Below are 18,700 nucleotides of genomic sequence, written 5' to 3'. Positions count from 1 at the left end.
TTAACAAAAGTTCTGTTGCCTGCCTGTGAGGATAAAAGGGTTAAGTTTGAACCAACCTAACTAAGTAGCTGCTAGACAAATTAAAAAAAAATTAACCCAACATTGTCAAAACACAGTATGTTTTATGTGGAAGCAATAAGACACCGTGACAGCACGTATTTTAAAAGTTATAGCACATCTTGAAGGTTGAGATAATGTAGGGGAAAATAATCTCTAGTTCCATTTTTGATTATGAATTTAAGTGAACCTTGCTTTTGCTGTACATTAACCACTATATTCAACCCTTTAAATAATCCACAACAAAGAGGGTTGTCATACATTACATACTTATTGCAACAGTTATGCAAAAGTCATTAAATACTTTAGAAAACTGAAGACTTTCACAAAGATTTGCTAGAATCAAATAGCATAGCAAAGTACACAAACATTTTCCAAACATGTTTCATTTGATTTGTAAACCATATTATAAACTGGCAATAATGTGATGGTGTCAAGGACACATCTGGCACAATAAAGCAATCATTACTGATTGGTGCGTGATGGTTTCTTAACCTGGCTGTGCTGTATGTACAGAATCCACCTCTGCACACTGCACTGCTCAGAGTTCCTCTGTTAAAGACCTCGGAGCAGAATAAACATCCCACATTCTCAAAGTGAAAATACTGCCTGTCATGGGTCAAAGTGGGTGGCAGTGTTGATGAGAACATTTAGCTGGGACAGTTTTTTTGTTGGTGGGGGGGTGGGGGAGCAAAGGAAAGAGATAAAAATAAATTGGTTTGGGATGGGCACAAACTGTTAGGTTTGCTCAAATGTCGCAATAGATTCAAACTCCACCAGCTGAAGGTCGCTGGAACAATGGGATTACTGTCACCGCCACGGACAACTTTGAGGCAACCACTGTGCCAAACAATTCAGTGCACTTCATTTAAAAAAAACTCTGTTCACTGATTTGCTATTCTAAATGCCACTCAATGCAGCCTGTTAACACTGTCAGTAGTACATTTTGTGCATAAGAAAGATAATACCCAACATGGGCTAAAATTTGTTCCATTACAATAAAGCAGCTTAAGAATAAAAACAAACATTTAAAAAAGAAATAGGCAGCAGTTATTATGCACAGTTCCATGGTCGACAACTATGCTTGTTGTGGTATTGTCAGTTTGTAGTTTCGCCAATGCTAAAACTGTGTCTAATGTCTGCGGCTGATACCATAAATTAGGAGCAGTCATTCACTTCCTCTTTCAAGACATACTAAAATCGTTTTAGGGTCACATCGTAAGCTTAAAAAAAAAGTGCTTCAGTATTCAACGCTGGCAGTTGATGCACAAATTTCTCCTCATAAGAGTTGTTTTTCCTTCACTTTTTTAAAAAAAATTCCATTCAATAGTTTTATTTCCCATTGCTTGGGTTGGCACTTTGATCACATCACATGTACTGGATTCAAATGTTCACTCAAATGACATAAGGTTGGTAGGTATCTGCAAGTAGGCGAGAAGGAAACACAAAAGTCAAAAGCCATTTATGGTTATAAGAACATGAGAATTAAAAACGGGAGTAAGCCATTTCATCCCTCGAGCTAGCTCTGCCATTCAATGTTGTGATCTACCCTTAACTCCACTTTGTTGCCTGTTCCCCCATAACCCTCACTTCCCTTGTCCATCAAAATCTCTCCATCTCAGCCTTGAAAAAAATTAAATGACAAACTCTATTACTTGCTGGGGGTTCAGAATTCCAAAAATAACCTGACAGAAGAAATTCCTCTTCATAAATACAGAGACTTCCTTTTCTTAAAGAGAAACTGCACTCCTTAGTTGTAGATATCCCCACAAGGAGGAACACCCTCTCAGCATCACAGTCTGTTTTCTATTTCAATGAGATCAGCTCATTCCTATAAAGGTTGTCTATGAGTCTGCAAAGATTTGAACAGGTTAATACCTGATTGCCCACTGTGATGATGTCATGAGTATTTGAAGTCGGATTTCATAGGAGACAGGCAGAGATACAAGAAACTACATCTTGTTTATTCTAGAAGACTCTACATGTTAGACCAGAAGGTGGCTACCTTCACACACACACTGACATTTGTCATTTGACAAGGTTTTAATCCAAAGGATCAGCTGCATGAACATTTGCTGAAGTGGCTCCAATGCAAGGATGCACTTCCTTAAAGAAGATCATGCAGTTGATCCTTTGGACAAAAACTTGTCAAATGGCATTGGTTTTACCAATGCCCTGTACAGCTGGAGCAAGACATCCCTACTTTTGTATTCCATCCCTTTCACAATCAAGGCTAACATTCCATTTCCCTTCTTAATTGCTTATTGTCCTTGCATGCTGACATTTTTGTGTACAAGGACACTCATAGCCCTCTTGTTCTAGAGTATTCTGTATTCTCTCCCCACTGTCTCCTGACAACATGCAGTTATGTGACTGCACCACCTCCTGGAGGAACCTGGATCCACGGAAGATTGCAGTGATATAAATGAGTCACCATGCATCTGCTGCCTGAGGAAAAACAATTGCAACCTCAAAATGGGTGCAGTTGATCATCTCTGTCACTGGGGCTGCCATTTCATCCAGAGCTAGCAATGCAACTTTAATACAACTGGTTTTCCTCACCTCGTCAATAGTTTCTGAATCCACACCCTGGTTTAAATGTTGTGAATTCGTCCCTATCTAAATTAGGTGGAAACCAATCTTGCTTTCCTCAAATCAAAGGAAATGATTTAATTTGTCATTTCTGGCAAGTGAAGTAACAACATTTACGTGTACAATGGTAACCTGTTCTCCAACTTAATTGGAGACATAATTTTAGACTAAAAACCAGGCCATTACTGTATTGAGATCTTTAAACAGGCACATTATTTCTCTGATGTGTCAATCTATCTTCACATTAGAGGCTTTTAACATGGATAGGATGATTAATAATTGATGGATGGAATGGACATATTCCAAAACATGTCTTTGTCGAGTTGATTTATTTTAAAAAATCAACTGAGTAAATTCTCAAAATCCAAACTTGAAGCCAGAACCAGGACAAAATTGTGCAGTCTCAAAACCATGGAACCTCTGTGCACTCCCTCCCACACCCCACCCCCACAACCCCTAAATCATCTCGATCCATATTACTCAGTCTCTATGCAGGAAAGGAAAATTACAAACTAACAAAATCGATCTTCCATCTACTTTTACATGTTTTTATCCATTATTTCCATGAATGGGATACCAACTGCAGTCAATGAGCAAAATGGGGAAAGCAAAAAGGAAACAAATGCCTTGGTTTTAACTCCAACTGCTTTGTAGAAATGTGAGGAATTCGCTTCAATCGTTTTCCGCCCCCTATCTCCACCACTACTTTTGCATGTACAGACACCAAGCCCACGCCAGTGAAACCGCTTTGTAAAGGCAGGTCAAGCTCTGATGAAACCAGAGGGGACTGACCTACCATTTTAACCCGAACCCTGAGCAGGGGAATAGTGTTGCCTCCTCTCTCAGGCTGAAAGTGCTGGACATAGCAGCTAGGGATAAGACGCTGTGTTTAATAATACACATTTAAACTTGTATGCCTTGTATATGTGTTTTTCTTTATTTCTACAATTTAATATGGCGATTTCATTTTTTTGGCCATTGCCAAAAGTACGATACTTGCTTTGGATTGTCCTACATCTTACCTGAGGCCTATTGCTTTTGCATGCATCATCCAAGTGCTTGTGCCACAATATTGCATGAAACCTGGAGCTGGTCTGGAACTTGTAAACATTACCTGTAAAGGAAAGACAGATGTGTATTCACATTGACAACAACTTGCAAATATATTGAGAGATTTCAAGATGATAAAATAACTTAAACATGCAGTCAACAAATTCCATTCTTCAAAAGTGAAGACCATTTGAGTATTTATGATCTAATTTCCTGTGACTCAATAAGTGAAGTCAGTCACTCATTCTTTATAAATGCTATTGAACTGATTGAACGAATGTCCTTTTGCTATGCAATATTGGTAATAGCGGTGTATTGATCTAAACTGAATTATTTCATTACCTATTGCGAAAACACCTCCATTTCAATATTCATTAAATCCAGTGAATCCACAGTTTAGAACCTTATTTTTCTTTTCATTGCTGATTTTTTTTACTTCCATAACTTGATAATCAAGACTCACACAGTAGTCAATCCAACTGCCATTTCTTCCCCATACAATTTTGAACAGTCAGTTTAGGGGTTGGTGCTGTTCCATACAACAGCTACTGACAGTATTGATTCCTCTGAGTCCAGTATACAAATAGAAGTCAACTACCTGTATTTGTGCTTTCAGTAAGTGAAGCTTCATTTCATCAAAACAGTGAAGCAGAAGTTATATTTCAATTAAACATCATCTTCAGAAGACTTTGAAGGGGACTTTAAATAGAAGCTATCTACAAGTCCTCAGCTTCTGGCTGGCCAATCAACTATCTCAACTGAGCAACTTCAGATTGCTGACTCCAGCTTGAGACTTTTGGATTCCATCTTTAAAGGAAGGATATTGTTAAACTGATATCCCTCAGTTATTTTGCATTAGGCTGTTGCTAATTGAATAATCGCTTTCTTCTTTTTGATTTGATCTCTACGTAAATGTAAACATGTCAGTGTTGCAAAACTCTCTCTCGTGTCCACAGGTATGTGAAATAAATCCTAACCCAATGTTACAATAGTGTCACTGCAGTCCTAACACAGTCCTGTGTTCTGGAAGAGTGGGGGAAAATGCCCCACTTTTGTTTCTTAACAAAAAGGAGGAAAAATTAAATCACTATCTGCTCATGGACTGGTCGGGAGTATAGGGAAACAGATTTGTCTTAAAGCTCACAACCTCTCTGTAAACTGAACCTAGCCAAAATGTCACAGAAAAATACATTGTAATATCTGATTATATGAACAGTTTGGAGACCACGTCTGCTACGTGACTCAGGCCACCAAGGACAGCCAAATAAATAGGAAGTTTGAGAGAATAGGCCCTCTTTCTCACTTTGTGGCTCACCTTTATCAGGATCGCTTAACTGAAATATGTCTGGGTGCTCTGGGTCATCAGGTAGAACGACCATCCAACCTGCTATAGACACCTTCTTACTTGGGGATGATTTGAACTATCAAAAGATAAAATACAGGTTATGAACAAATCAGAAATGTTAAGAAAATGACTCGTTAATGGAATAAAAGTGTCACAAAAATGAGCAACTGGAAATGAAAGACACGCCAACTGATTAGTTGAGTCTAGTGGTCACAATGAGGCAGATATTCTGCTGACCAATGTCTTGCTGATTAAAGATACAATTGATTTCTCCAATTTGCTCACTCATTATTCATTTGCTTATAGTTTGTGCAGCTTCAAAAAAAGATTTGATTTAAATAAATGAAAATTACAGGTGAACGATTTCCAGATTTATGAAATTCTGCCAGTTACGGGTTCTGTAAATAGTCATTGAGTCATAGAGATGTACAACACGGAAACAGACCCCTCGGTCCAACTTGTCCATGCCGACCACCTGCACACACTCAGCTGAAAAGTTACTTAAAATAAAGCAACTTGCAAACAGTCAAAAGCTGCTACCAGTCTGTCATTAGCCAAACAAAACCAGCAGAAGTATTTATCTCCTAATTTCCCCTCTGCTGATGCCTGCTCTGATTGCTGACTTGTTCACCCAGCATTGTTTACAGATGTCTACAAGTTGAGTCTTTTGAGTTAACTATGCGTCCTACAGACATGTATAATCCCAGGAAATCATCAAATTGGTGCACAGAATGATCCCAATTTAATAGCATAAGCTGTTTTGTTGCTATCCCGAGTCACATACTACAATGGTTTGGCCTACCAACTATTGATATTTCCATTTGTTCTTTTTGACTTCTGAGGGCGTTTTGGACAAATACTGAACATTGGAAAACACTCTTATTAACCTACTCAGGTGTCCATTCAAGTGTTCAGCACAGACCGCCTTTTACTTGCTACGACCTCAGCCCAGACTGCAAAGTCGTGCTGTAAACTGCTTAGGGACCAAGAACCTGTTCTTCCCAGTGGACAATGTGAGAGATTTGGGGGAGCTCACTAAATGAATAAAATATTCCATTGTTTTAAAGAAATAGCAATAAACTTTACAGACTAACGTTAGAATAGTTATATGATCCACAATACATGCACAACTTATTTTTAATACCTAGAATTAACACATAATAAATTTGTGTAATACGCCATTATTGAACGCTGCACATCAAATAGCAAATGTCATCAAGTCAGATCCTGCAGATTTCTCAGCAATTCCTGCAGACATTAATGACACAGTAGGTCATCAAATCTCACTAAACTTCACAAGGAATAATATTTCTTGCCTCTTGCTGATTTGGCCTTGAAACTTTGTCAAGAAGCGCTCTGTCATGGATTGCCATGACAACAGCACCCTGACTGGTTGATCAGCCTCTTTCCCTGAGTCTATGCTCCTCTGGACTAGCATAACTACAGCTCTTCACTGTCAGCTAGCTTCACCAAGCTATAACTGACCCAAGGTTTTTAGCTCAGTCATATCCAGCAAATGCCGACTTTTCAACTCCCACATTCAGTTAGACTGAGTGGTTAGTGGCACACAACTTTCTCTGTGCTGCATATGGTTTCCAGGACTATCACTACACAGAGCATTTCATCTACTCCAGGACGTCCCCCACATCATCATGACACAAAGTTTGTGCAGTTCAGCTGCCTTTCACAACACAGTTAACAGTAGCACTGCTTAACATCGGGATTTGTTGCTCTGTCAGTCAGTCCATCTCCTTTGGAAACTATCTGGAACCCCACAGCTGCTATTCCCTAACCCTAAATAATTTTGAATGCTGTATTACAAAAAACCTCTCCCCCATATTTAAGCTGATCAGAATGTTGTCCCCAAGAAATTCTTAGAACTTTCTGTTCTCTGAGTGTTACATTCTTAAAGAATATTGTAAATGGACTAAATGACACACCCAATAAGGAACATGCACTTTGTTCACATCAACCCAGGTGTGTGATTGATTTGACAGTGAAACTATTCAAATTCAGTGTCATTACCCGACTTCACAAAACTGCATGTACACATAATAATACACATTCCAGAAATTGGCTCCCCCCTCCCATACACAGCCATTGCCAAATAAAAGTAACTTCTAATTTCTTGCTGTTAAACCCACTACAATCACTTCATGAACATTTCAACTTCAAGAATGAAGTGCAACTAATATATTGACTGCATAATTAATACCAAACCTTCACTGACCCTGGATGAAAGAGGTAATCTTTTGTGACATGTCCAATCTCACCAGTATGATAAAATAGTCCACATTTCACAAAGGCTCATTCACCTGTTACATCCCCTAATGAATTAATCATAATCATTTTGGTCACAATCCATTTTTAAAAAAAATCAAGGTAAAGAGCATCAGTGCTTTTAAACTTTCTGATTTGCTGTCTGTGAGAATGCTTCAACATGGTTGGTTGCTTGTACTGCTTGACAAGATGACCGTTTCTGACAGTCTGGTGATCTTGCACCAATTTAAACTGCTAAGAGCAAAGGGGAAATCCAACCACAGAGATTGCTAGCTCAGTAACCTTACCTCTGCTGCTGACTGCAAAACCCAGACAATTAGGCTACATTTTACCTGTCTGCCTGATACAAAGGAAAGTTGAGAAAAGACCAGTATCAGTTCCCTTTCAAGTAAATGGTACCTCTTTCCAAACTGACCTCCGCCCCAGCCTCTGACTGTCAGAGAATGCAAATTTTTTCTTTGGGCAATCAACTAATTCAAGAGACCATAATTATATGTCACTCTCCATTTAAACTATCATCTAATTTGTCCAAATCACTTTCAGTTGTTAGTAAGTCCTTGGAAGCTACTTAGTTGTCGGTGATTGGCCATCTACTCCACGGCATTTTGAACTGAGCATTATTCTTCTGTGCCAAGAACAACAAAGGACTGGAGAAATACTCAATTTTTAAAGATTTTCTTTTTATCTTAATGCATTTTCCAAGGAATCCTAATGATTTTTTTTTTCTGTGCCACTATCAAAGTCTAATTTTTAAAAGTTCATTCATGGGACATGGGCAGATTAGAATGGGCAAACATTTATTGCTCTTCCCTAGTTGTCCACGAGGAGGTGGTGGTGAGCTGCCTTCTTGAACCACTGCCATCCATGTGCTGCAGGTAGACCCACTATGCCATAAGGGAGGGAATTCCAGGATTTTGACCCAGTGACAGGAAAGGAATGCAGATGGATTTTGAAGTCAGGAGGGTGAGTGATTTGGACAAGAACATGCAGGTGATGTTGTTCCCACACGTCTGCTAATCCTTGTCCTTCTAGATGGAAGTGGTCATGGGTTTGGAAGGTGCTGTCAAAGGATCTTTGGTGAATTTCTGCAGTGCATCTTGTAGATGTGTCAATTTTGTTGGAGCAACACCCATTCAGGCAAGTAGGGAATATTCCATCACACTCTTGACTTGCATCTTGGACAGGCTTTGGGTAGTTAGGTGATGAGTTACAGGCTGCAGGATTCCTTGCCTTGAACCTGCTCTTGTACCAGCCACGGTATTTGTATAACTACTCCAATTCATTTTTTGGTCAAAGGTAAAACCCAGAATACTGTTAGTGGGGGATGATACCATTGAATATTGAGGAGTGATGATTCGATTCTGTCTTGGTTTCTCTCCATTTCCACTAAGTTCAGAGGGATTTAGCACATCGCCTTTTACCCTTTAGATCATCCTCCAATGTCTTCCTTCATTTTCATCTCAGGGATATTGTTTTGCATCCACTAAAACAGCCCCACCACCGCTGTCCTCCACAGTTATAGATCCTGTCGGTAGCAGAAGGGATTAAGAGCTGCGATGCTCATTGCTTGATGACCCACTGGTGACAGCTCTCACATAACTGGAGCCTGAGGGAAGGCGGCTTTAGTGGTAATTCGAAGTCTGAATTTGTAAATAATGTAAATAGTCAACATATGTTCACTGGTTTGCACCAGTATGGTTTCAGTCCTCTTCTATCAAAGCACCCACGGCAGCGTCGTGAAATTCATACAAGCTGGTATGCAAACCAATTACCAAGGAGTCACCCCCTCCCACTCCACAAAGAACGTGCATGTCCTGGATCTCCTGCCCCACCAGATTCTAACCACCTGATGCCTGGAGGAAGAACGCCTCATCTTCTGCCTTGAGACTGTCCAACCAGACGGGATCAATGTGGATTTCCTCATCTCCCCTCCACCCCCCCAACCTTATCCCAGATCCAACCGTCCAACTCGGCACCACCCTCTTAAACTGCCCCTATCTGTTCATCCCCATTCCCACCTATCTGCTCCACCCTCTGCTCTGACCTACCGCCATCACCACCTCACACCTCCACCTACCTATCACATTCTCAACTACCCTCCCCCAACCCCACTCTCTCCCTCCCAGTTTTCTCTCAGCCCCCTTTCCCCACCTCCCCACATTCCTGATGAAGGGTTATGCCTGAAACGACGACTCTCCTGCTCCTCGGATGCTGCCTGACTGGCCGTGCTTTTCTAGCATCCCGTGTTTCAACTACTAAGGAGACCAGTCAGCACGAATACAGGTGGGAAAGTGAGTAGACATGGGCGAGGAGTGGCACAGGCCAGCACCAACAGGAGCAACTACTCTCCCACAGCAGCCCACAAGAAGTCTTCCTCTTTCCTGAGCCCGTGGACCACACATCAGTAAAATGTTTGCACTCATTTCCAGCTTTCTCTGATAAAGAACCCAGAGCCTGGTCATGATCCCGATACACCAGTCGATTCAGTAACCAGGAGTTTTGTACTTTAATGGATTCTTCCTTGCAGTGCAAAAGTTAATGTTGTCAATGATTTTGAGTGTGACAGCGGACGGTGCTGAGCTGTGGACTGTCATCAACAGGGAACAGTGCACCCAAAGATGACAGTAAGGTCCCCACCAAAACCTGCACTCGAGCCCCACAGCTGTCATACACAGAAACCAGACAGAAAGATTAGTTGCCCTCCTAGGGCAGAGGCACATGGACAGTGACAGTTGGAGTCAGTGGAGTAAAATAATCTCCAGCAGGTCATGTTTGAAAGATGTCAAAAAGCAGTTGAAAGTACTCTCTCTCCTGCCAGCAGACACCAGCCTGCTTTGATTAGCTGCTGTGGCTGGCAGAAGCAGACATTGTGCACACTTGTCTTTGGTCTAACAGATTGTACTTGCTGCAGAAATAAATCCTGCAAGACTTTTGCAGCATGAGCCAGATCTTAAAAGTGATCTTATCATCTGTTAAACAAATGACAAAATATATGATCAAATATTATCTTTTTCTTATCAAAATATGAAGTGGCTCTCAGGGAAGTCTCTATCCAAGCAGGAGTATGGATTGTGTATGGAGAATCATTTGAACCAGTCTACAGTCCAGTATCAATATTTCACCACTCAACACCTGACCTTTGCACTGTTGGTGCAAATCGAACTTGCAGATGCCAAACACTGCTATTGGTTCCAAACTGTAAAGGGCACATAGTCCCAGAGGGGCATCGAGCTGCTGCTCTTCCAATACAGAGAGAGATGGAGAGAGAAAGAGAACTGGTGGTGTTTAACCCAAGAGTCACCACGCCTCAGGGGAAGGGAACAGATTGCAAAGGTGGGAATCGAATGGTGCTGTAGGCGTCACTCTGAATCACAAATCAACCATCCAGCCAACTGAGCTAACCAACCTCTTCCAATCGGTCACACTCTGATAGGGGTGGAACCATCTGACCAAATGTGTCCAAATGTGAGCTCCCTGGAAGCTCACCATCTTGGCCCAGGATTTGAATGCAGTGTGTGGACCATAGACAATATTTGGGAAACTTTCAAACGTTCACCTTCTTAAGCGAATGCTATGCACCCAGGGTGACTTTATGGGATGGAATTTGCCCAGTAATCCTGATGATTGTTATGCGTGTTTTTTTTTCCCTTGGGAAGATGGCTGTCCTGTATTTCCAAAGCCTCTGGTTGGCCAGTGATCTGGGACACTGCCTGCAATTTCTGTGCCTGCATCTTTCTGGTGTGTGTGTGTGCGCAACTTGGGTGGTTGCACTGCGCTCCTCCCATCGGCCACAAGGTGGCAGTGGAACACCCCTCCCCCTGAAAGAACGAGGGAAAATGCTTCTATTCTGAAGTCGTCGTCCTGGACTTGAAAGATTGACTCTTGTTTCTCTCTCCACAGGTGCTGCCAGACCTGACGAGTTTCTCCAGCAATTTGTGTTTTTTTCTTCTTGTAGGTTTCAAGCATTTGCAGTATTTTGCTTGTTATGTGAACACATATTGAGTGATGCTAATGAATAATGTGTCCATACGTGTGAATATGTTCCAGTCAGTTGCACTGATAAAGAAAACCGAAATTGCTTAAGGTTGGCTTGGTTCACCAATAAATCTGGGCCCATTTTGTAGACAATGTACAAGAAATGAGCAGAAGTCCAGGAAAATTACCTCTCTCATGGGAGAAATTCAAGACTGAAGATACTGGTGAAGAAATAGGAAGATTCATTCAATATGGAAAGGTCACTGTATAGGGCCCTCCTGAAGGACCTGGATGTACCCCCGAGCAAACAATGAAATGTAAATGTACATTGTAAATATATATAACATGGCAAGTGCAGTCAGATGCCGCATACTGATAAATAACAGATTCACTTTACACTTCATTTGGTGACAAATTTGAACTGATATGTATTTTTTTTTAACAAATTTCAGGAAGAAAGTTTGTTTTATGGAAAATGCAACAAAATGCTTAAGGTTACGAAGCAATCACTGTGATGGTAAGGTTACCCTTCACCCTAAATTGCTCTTGAGCAAGGATTGTAACTTCACGTTCGAAGTTTGACAATTCTGCTGATGTGAGAAGATACAGGATTATATTATCAAGCCGGACTTCCCGTTTCACATGGAATTTACAGCAATAGACCCAGGCTTCACACAAGCCTCCTCTGCTTTCCTATCCTATTGTTTCTTTACCTTCATCGTTCTTGGGTTTATTTAGCTTCTCGGTCACCTTAAACACCCCACAATGTTACCAATCCCGGAATAAAGAAAGTTCTTTGTTGGTGCTGACAAAAGACACATTTGGTCAGATGGTTCCGCCCCTATCAGAGTGTGACTGATTGGCCAGTGGATATTGCCGTGGAGAATACAGCACTTGATGGTTGGCTGTCAGGCTTTACTTAAGCTGTCAATCTCATTAATTGCTGAGTTTTCCATGGCAACGTCCTCTGGTCAATCAACTCATACTCTCTTTTCATACAATATTTGATTTGATTGGATTTGTTATTGTCACATATACCGAGATAGAGCAAAAAGTATCATTTTGTGCGTTAACTAGATAAATCATACTTAGTACATCAGGGGGATAGAACAAAATGCAGAATATAGTGTTACAGCTACAGACAAGGTGCAGAGAGAGATCAACTCCAATATATGAGAGGTCCATTCACAAGTCTGATAACAGCAGGGAAGATGATGTTCTTAAATCTATTAGTTTTCGAACTTTTGTGTCTTCTCTTCCACCCTCTTCCATGGGACAGAGTATAGCTAGGTGGGAGAGATCTTTGATGATGCCGTCTGCTTTCCCAAGGCAGTGGGAAGTGTAGACAGAGTGGGAAGGAATGCTGGTTTTCGTGATGAACTGGGCTACATTCACTACTCTCTGTAATTTCGTGTAGTCTTAGGCAGATCAGTTGCCATACCAAGCTGTGATGCATTCAGATAGGATCCTTTCTATGGTGCATCTATAAAAATTGGCAAGAGTAATTGTGGACATGTGGAATTTCCTTAACCTCCTGAAGAAGTAGAACTTTTGGAGTGCTTTATTCACTAACATCGACATGGATGGACCAGGGCAGATTATTGGTGATATTTATTCTTAGGAACTTGAAACTGTTGACCACCTCCACCTCAGCACCATCGGTACAGTATGGAAATAGGCCCTTCAGCCCAACAAGTCCATACCGACCCTCTGAAGAGTAACCCACCTGGACCCATTCCCCTACCCGATATTTACCTCTGAACAATGCACCTATCACTCTGGGCAATTTAGCATGGCCAACTCACCTGACCCACACATCTTTGGATTGTGGGAGGAAACCAGAGCACCCAGAGGAAACCCACGCAGACACTGGGAGGAGGTATAAACTCCACACAGACAGTCGCCTGAGGCAGGAAATCGAACCCAGGTCCCTGGTCCTTTATGGGCATTGAGGGAGAGATTGTTGTCTTTGCACATGCCACGAAACAGTCTCTGTCTCATCACCAGGGGTGTTGGTGTGTAGGAATGCAAGTCAAAGATCTTCTTCAAAATGTATCTTTCTTCAGGAATACTCAAGCTTCTCACTATCAAATGAATAAAAGAAATTTCTCCACAGTTCCATTGCACTTATGAACCACTATCTCATTTTCACAAACCTTAGTTTTGCACCTTCCCATTAAATCCTGACATGATCTTTTAACCACTATCAGGTCATCACTGTGCAGCTATAGCCCTTCATCCTAATGACAGTGACAGATGCTGGGCAGAATCCATTGCGGTTTTTGCCCTTTTTGCCATCTTAGATCCTGTACAGAGCATAAAGACACCAGGAAATCCTGGAGATGGCAACTTGTGAAGAAGAAAAGTGAGGTAAAGAACTGAAGCACGTCTAAAAATGGGAAAGTGACAGAAGTGTCAAGTGTTCCTTGTCCCAATAACGAATGCGAGGGAGCACCTTATTACACTTGTTTTGAGTACAACTTTAACACCTCAGTTTCAACAATAACTTGGGTTTATGTACTGCCTTTAACAAAGTAAAATGGGTAATGCAATTAGACACTGACCCACATAACCTTGAGGTAGGTGTTTAGGAGTATCTTAAAGGAGGAGAGGCAAAGAAATAGCAATGTTTAGGGAGGGAATTCCAAAGCTAGCAGCTGAAGGTGCATACATCATTGTTGGAGTGGTTATAATCAGTTTGGAACAGACAAGACTAGTCGAGAGTTCTCTGATCTTTATTTTAAGAATAATTTTTTAACAAGTACTTTGGGTTGGACACGTTCACCCCAAAGCCGTGAGGAAATACACTATTGGGTTAGATAAACGCACAAACAGTCAGAAGGTGGAGCTGTTCAACTTTCAAATAAGGCAGTCACGACCTTACCAACATTTATAAAAATGCAAAATAGTTCAAGAAACACAATAGTTCTGAACTGTTGCCACGACTAACTTTTCACTTCATCTGAACTGAACTCTGACTTCAAGCATTTGGTTGCTATTGTAGACAAAGTTCCAAATATTGTTCAAGTCTCATTTTGTTTCATTCATAATCAAACGGGCTTTATGAATAAAGCCCAGAGATCAATTTAAATCAAACCGAAACATGCACAGATGTAAAGTCATTAAGAGTTTAAGTAGACCATCAAATGCCACATCAAAAGCATTAAAGCCAAGATTCAGGGTAAATTGTCATTGGCAGAAGCATTGCTTTTCTCAGAAATCAACAAAATTCACATTTTTCTTCATTTGGGTGTGCCTTTTTCGACAAAGTAACTTTCTTTTAACTGGAAAAGGAACAATACTGTCAAATCAGGTACCGTAACATAAAAGAGAGTAAAGTCAGGTTCTGTAAAATAAGTCACTTCGCTTGGCCTCAGGAATGTTCCATAGCCTGAGGTTCCTTCCCACTGGTCAGTTCTCTCACTTCATCATTTGTGGCTCCTCTCGTCATTGTGCCACCAAAATAAAGACCATTTTGTGGTGATTCCAGATTTACAAAGGGCTGCACAGACTGTTTGTGTAGGTCTAATGTCAATCAGCAGAGTGGATTTTTATTCCATTAGCCTGGCCTGAATGGGAATGTTCCCCCAAGTAACTCGCTCGACTGCGCAATCTCCTCAGTCACAGTTGCCAAAACAATAGAAGATCACTTCCTTACTCTGTGTATGGGACGTCACTGGTTTGACCAGCACTTGTTGCCGGTCCCTGGCTGTCCTTGAACTGAATGGCTTGCTAGGCCATTTGAAAGGGCAGTAAACAGTCAACCACATTGTTGTGGATCTGGATCACACGTTGTGCCAGACCAGGTAAGGACAGAGACATCCTTCCTTGAAGGACATTAGAGAACCAGATGGGATTTTACAGCAATTGATGGTGGCTACACGTCATTAGACTAGCCTTTTAGGATACATTTTATTGAACTCAAATTCCACCATATGTCCACAGTAGGTTTTAAACCCATGCCCTGCAAAACATTAGCCGGAGGTTCTGGATTTCCAGTCCAGTGCCAGTCCCTATTTGATAGGGATGCGATGAGTTGTATTATTCAGACCATACGAAAACTCTGTAAGGTCATCACAAAGACCAAAACCACGTGGGTTGATATTTTTCTCCCCGTCAGTGTCAATACCCACAATCAGCCCCAAAAATGCTGTTCTTCGTCTATCACGTTTGTGAAACATTGCCAAAATATTTGACATTTGTTGTTCTGTTGCTGCACAATCTAAGAGTTATAAACAACTCGAAAATCATGCTCCTGTGAGTTTTTGCACCACTATTCGATGTAGAACTCCACAGGAAGGGGCAAGAGCCATTTCCTTAAGATGAACGCACAGCAAATGAATTGTCTGCAATGAATTGTAATCGCGGTCCCAGGAACAAATTGGTTTTATCCTTTCATGGGGCAATGGCGACACTGGTAACTTGCTGCTCCTCCCTGGTTACCCTTGGAGGGTGAGGCTCACTAGACCATTTCAGAGGACAATTAAGAGCCAACCACATTGCGATGGGTCTGGAGTCATATGTAAGCCAGACCAGGTAAAGATGGCAAGATTTCCTTCCCTAAAGGATATTAGTGAACCAGGTAATTTAAAAAAATGATCAATGATGGTTCCCTGGTCACCGTTACCAACACCAGCTTTCAATCCCAGATTTTATTGATTGGAGTTTTGGTCCAGTAGCTGACAAGGAGAGGTTTGAATGCATGTCTTTTGAAAGTTAATTACTAGTTTACTGTGGATTTCTAGTCTGGTAACACCAAGCCACCGGTCAACCCACCGATTTAAGTACTGTGTATGATTGAATCCTGAATAGATATACACGCTTCAAGTACATATGTACTCTTAAGTGGTGAAAGTCAGAAGTCACAAGACACCAGGTTAAAGTCAAACAGATTTATTTGAAACACAAGATTTCGGAGCGTGCTGACTTCACCTGATGAAGGGACATCCCTCCAAATGCTTGTGGTTGTAAATATACCCGTTGGACTATAACCTGGCGTCTTGTGACTTCTGACCTTGTCCATCCCAGTCCAACATGGGCGCCTCCACATCGTCAAGTGGTGAAAAAGAAATGCAAAATCCCCTCTAAACCACTCACCATCTTGAGGTGCAGTTCCATTGTTGTTCCTACAGTGCTCATGAACCAAAAGCCTGGAACACCTTCCCTAACTGCTGCGGTTGTACTGAAACTACATGGACAGCAGTGGTTCAGGGACACCATCTCTTCAAGTACAAGTAAGGTTTAGCAATACATTCTGGTCTAGCTGGCGATGCCCACGTCCCATCAGTATGTTTTAAACAGTATTTGTTCAGATCAAATGAAAATGGCCACAAATTCGGGAACTTCAAGTCAAAAACCATTAGTGACAGAAGAGAATAAAAAAGAATATACAAAGCGATGTAAGAATAAGAGAAGTGGACATTTTTGTTGGCAAGAGATTATTTTAAAACCCATAACCAATACGTAAGGAAATTCATTTCACGTTATAAATATTAAGAGATTTCCTAATACTCCCATTAACCTGAATCTGGGGATTACTTACATGCTTTCTCTCGGAGGGTCTCAGTGACTTTGCAGAGTAATACAGCAAGAGTGATCCAGAGAGTATCAGCCAGTAGCGAGTCCAGGATGACATCTATAGGGAAGCAGAAGTAAAACAATGTTTCAACATTAAATCAAACATAGCTGTATTCCTTTGTGAACAGCCCCCCTGACCTGGGTTACCCAGTTAGCCAGGCTGTGGGTCACCCTTTCCACATTTCAGACCCTGAACATTCTGCAATGTCGTCATTTTTTTTTTGAGGCTGCACTGCAGGTAAGGAATATTGTTCTCTTTAGCAGCATGTTGCATCCCTGCTCCTACCCTGGAGTTACTTCACAAAGTTTTGACAAACCTCTCTTTCCTGACATGTTCCTCCAGTGAGGCTTCTGGAAGTATTGTTATAGTCACAGCAATGTGTACCCAGACTGGGTGGCTTATTGGTGATAAGTCATTAAAACGCAATGAGATTAGTGAAATTTCAATTATTACCATTCTCATATTGGCCAGACATAGAGATGGAACATCGAACATATCTCAGTAAAGCACAGGAACAGGCCCTTCAGCCCACTAGGGCTATGCTGACCGTGATGCCATTCTGAACTAATCCCATCTGCCTGCACATGGTCTGTATCCCTCTATTCTCTGCCTATTCATGTGTCTGTCTAAATGCCTCTCAAATATTGCTATTGTATCTGCTTCTACAATCTCCTGGCAGCACGTTCCAGGCATATATCACCCTCAGTGCCTCACACATCTCCCTTAAGGGTTCCTCCTCTCACCTTAAACCTATGTCCCTAGTATTTTACATTTCCACCCTGGGAAAAAGACTTTGGCTATCCATGGCTGTCATAATGTTATATACTTCAGCAGGTTTTTCCCTCAGCCTCCAACGCTCTTGAAAACAACCCAAGTTTGTCCAACCTCTCCTTATAGTTAATACACCCCAATCCAGGCAATATCTTGGTAAAGCTCTTCTGCATTCTCTCCAAAGCCTCCACGTCCTTTCTCTAGTGTGATGACCAGAGCAGCATACAATACTCCCAAACGTAGCCTAAATATAATCTTCTACAGTTGCAACATGATTTGCCAACCTGTATATACTCAATGTCACAACCAATGAAGGTAATCACGCGATATACCTCCTTTATCTCCTTATGTTGCCACTTTCAGGGAGCTAAGGATTTGTACCTCAAGATCCCTCCGTATGTCAATGTTTAGATGCTAAAAGGCATACTCTCACTCCCCTAAACCCCACCCACAATTTGGATAGAGTTTACTGTGGTGGCAAACCCCTGGGAGGGCAGGTAAATCTGAGGGTCAACGTGATGTCAGTCAATTCAGGGAGGGCATTGCAACGAGAAATAGAGACAGATTCTGAATGAAGTATTTTATTCATAATTTCAGTGCCTTTTACTTGAGCTGGTCAGATAAAAGGAGGAGAAAGTGAGGACTGCAGATGCTGGAGGTCAGAGCTGAAAATGTGTTGCTGGAAAAGCGCAGCAGGTCAGGCAGCATCCAAGGAGCAGGAGAATCGACGTTTCGGGCATGAGCCTTTCCTGAAGAAGGGCTCATGCCCGAAACGTCGATTCTCCTGTTCCTTGGATGCTGCCTGACCTGCTGCGCTTTTCCAGCAACACATTTTCAGCACCTGACCTGCTGCGCTTTTCCAGCAACACATTTTCAGCACCTGACCTGCTGCGCTTTTCCAGCAACACATTTTCAGCACCTGACCTGCTGCGCTTTTCCAGCAACACATTTTCAGCACCTGACCTGCTGCGCTTTTCCAGCAACACATTTTCAGCACCTGACCTGCTGCGCTTTTCCAGCAACACATTTTCAGCACCTGACCTGCTGCGCTT

General features: G+C 41.6%; 2 protein-coding genes across 7 annotated transcripts in view; one reads left to right on the top strand and one right to left on the bottom strand.

Annotated features, from left to right (window-relative positions):
• fbxw2 (F-box and WD repeat domain containing 2) overlaps positions 1-18,700 on the top strand; it is a 90,649-nt gene that overhangs the window by 36,959 nt on the left and 34,990 nt on the right. The gene's annotated exons all lie outside the window — the stretch shown is intronic.
• The window catches only part of LOC140469439 (ras-specific guanine nucleotide-releasing factor RalGPS1-like), a 956,086-nt gene continuing 937,495 nt past the window's right edge, over positions 110-18,700 (bottom strand). For all 6 annotated transcript variants that reach the window (XM_072565956.1, XM_072565961.1, XM_072565957.1 and 3 more), the window contains 4 exons: positions 16,842-16,934; positions 5,015-5,120; positions 3,672-3,763; positions 110-1,478 (listed from right to left, as the gene is read on the bottom strand). In XM_072565956.1, the coding sequence (XP_072422057.1) occupies positions 1,449-1,478; positions 3,672-3,763; positions 5,015-5,120; positions 16,842-16,934 (321 nt within the window). In that variant the 3' untranslated portion in view covers positions 110-1,448. The remainder of the gene's footprint in view (positions 1,479-3,671; positions 3,764-5,014; positions 5,121-16,841; positions 16,935-18,700) is intronic.

The sequence above is a fragment of the Chiloscyllium punctatum genome, chromosome 49 (genome assembly GCF_047496795.1).
Source record: "Chiloscyllium punctatum isolate Juve2018m chromosome 49, sChiPun1.3, whole genome shotgun sequence".
Lineage (NCBI taxonomy): Eukaryota > Metazoa > Chordata > Chondrichthyes > Orectolobiformes > Hemiscylliidae > Chiloscyllium > Chiloscyllium punctatum.
This window is presented reverse-complemented; position numbering and strand designations above follow the sequence as displayed.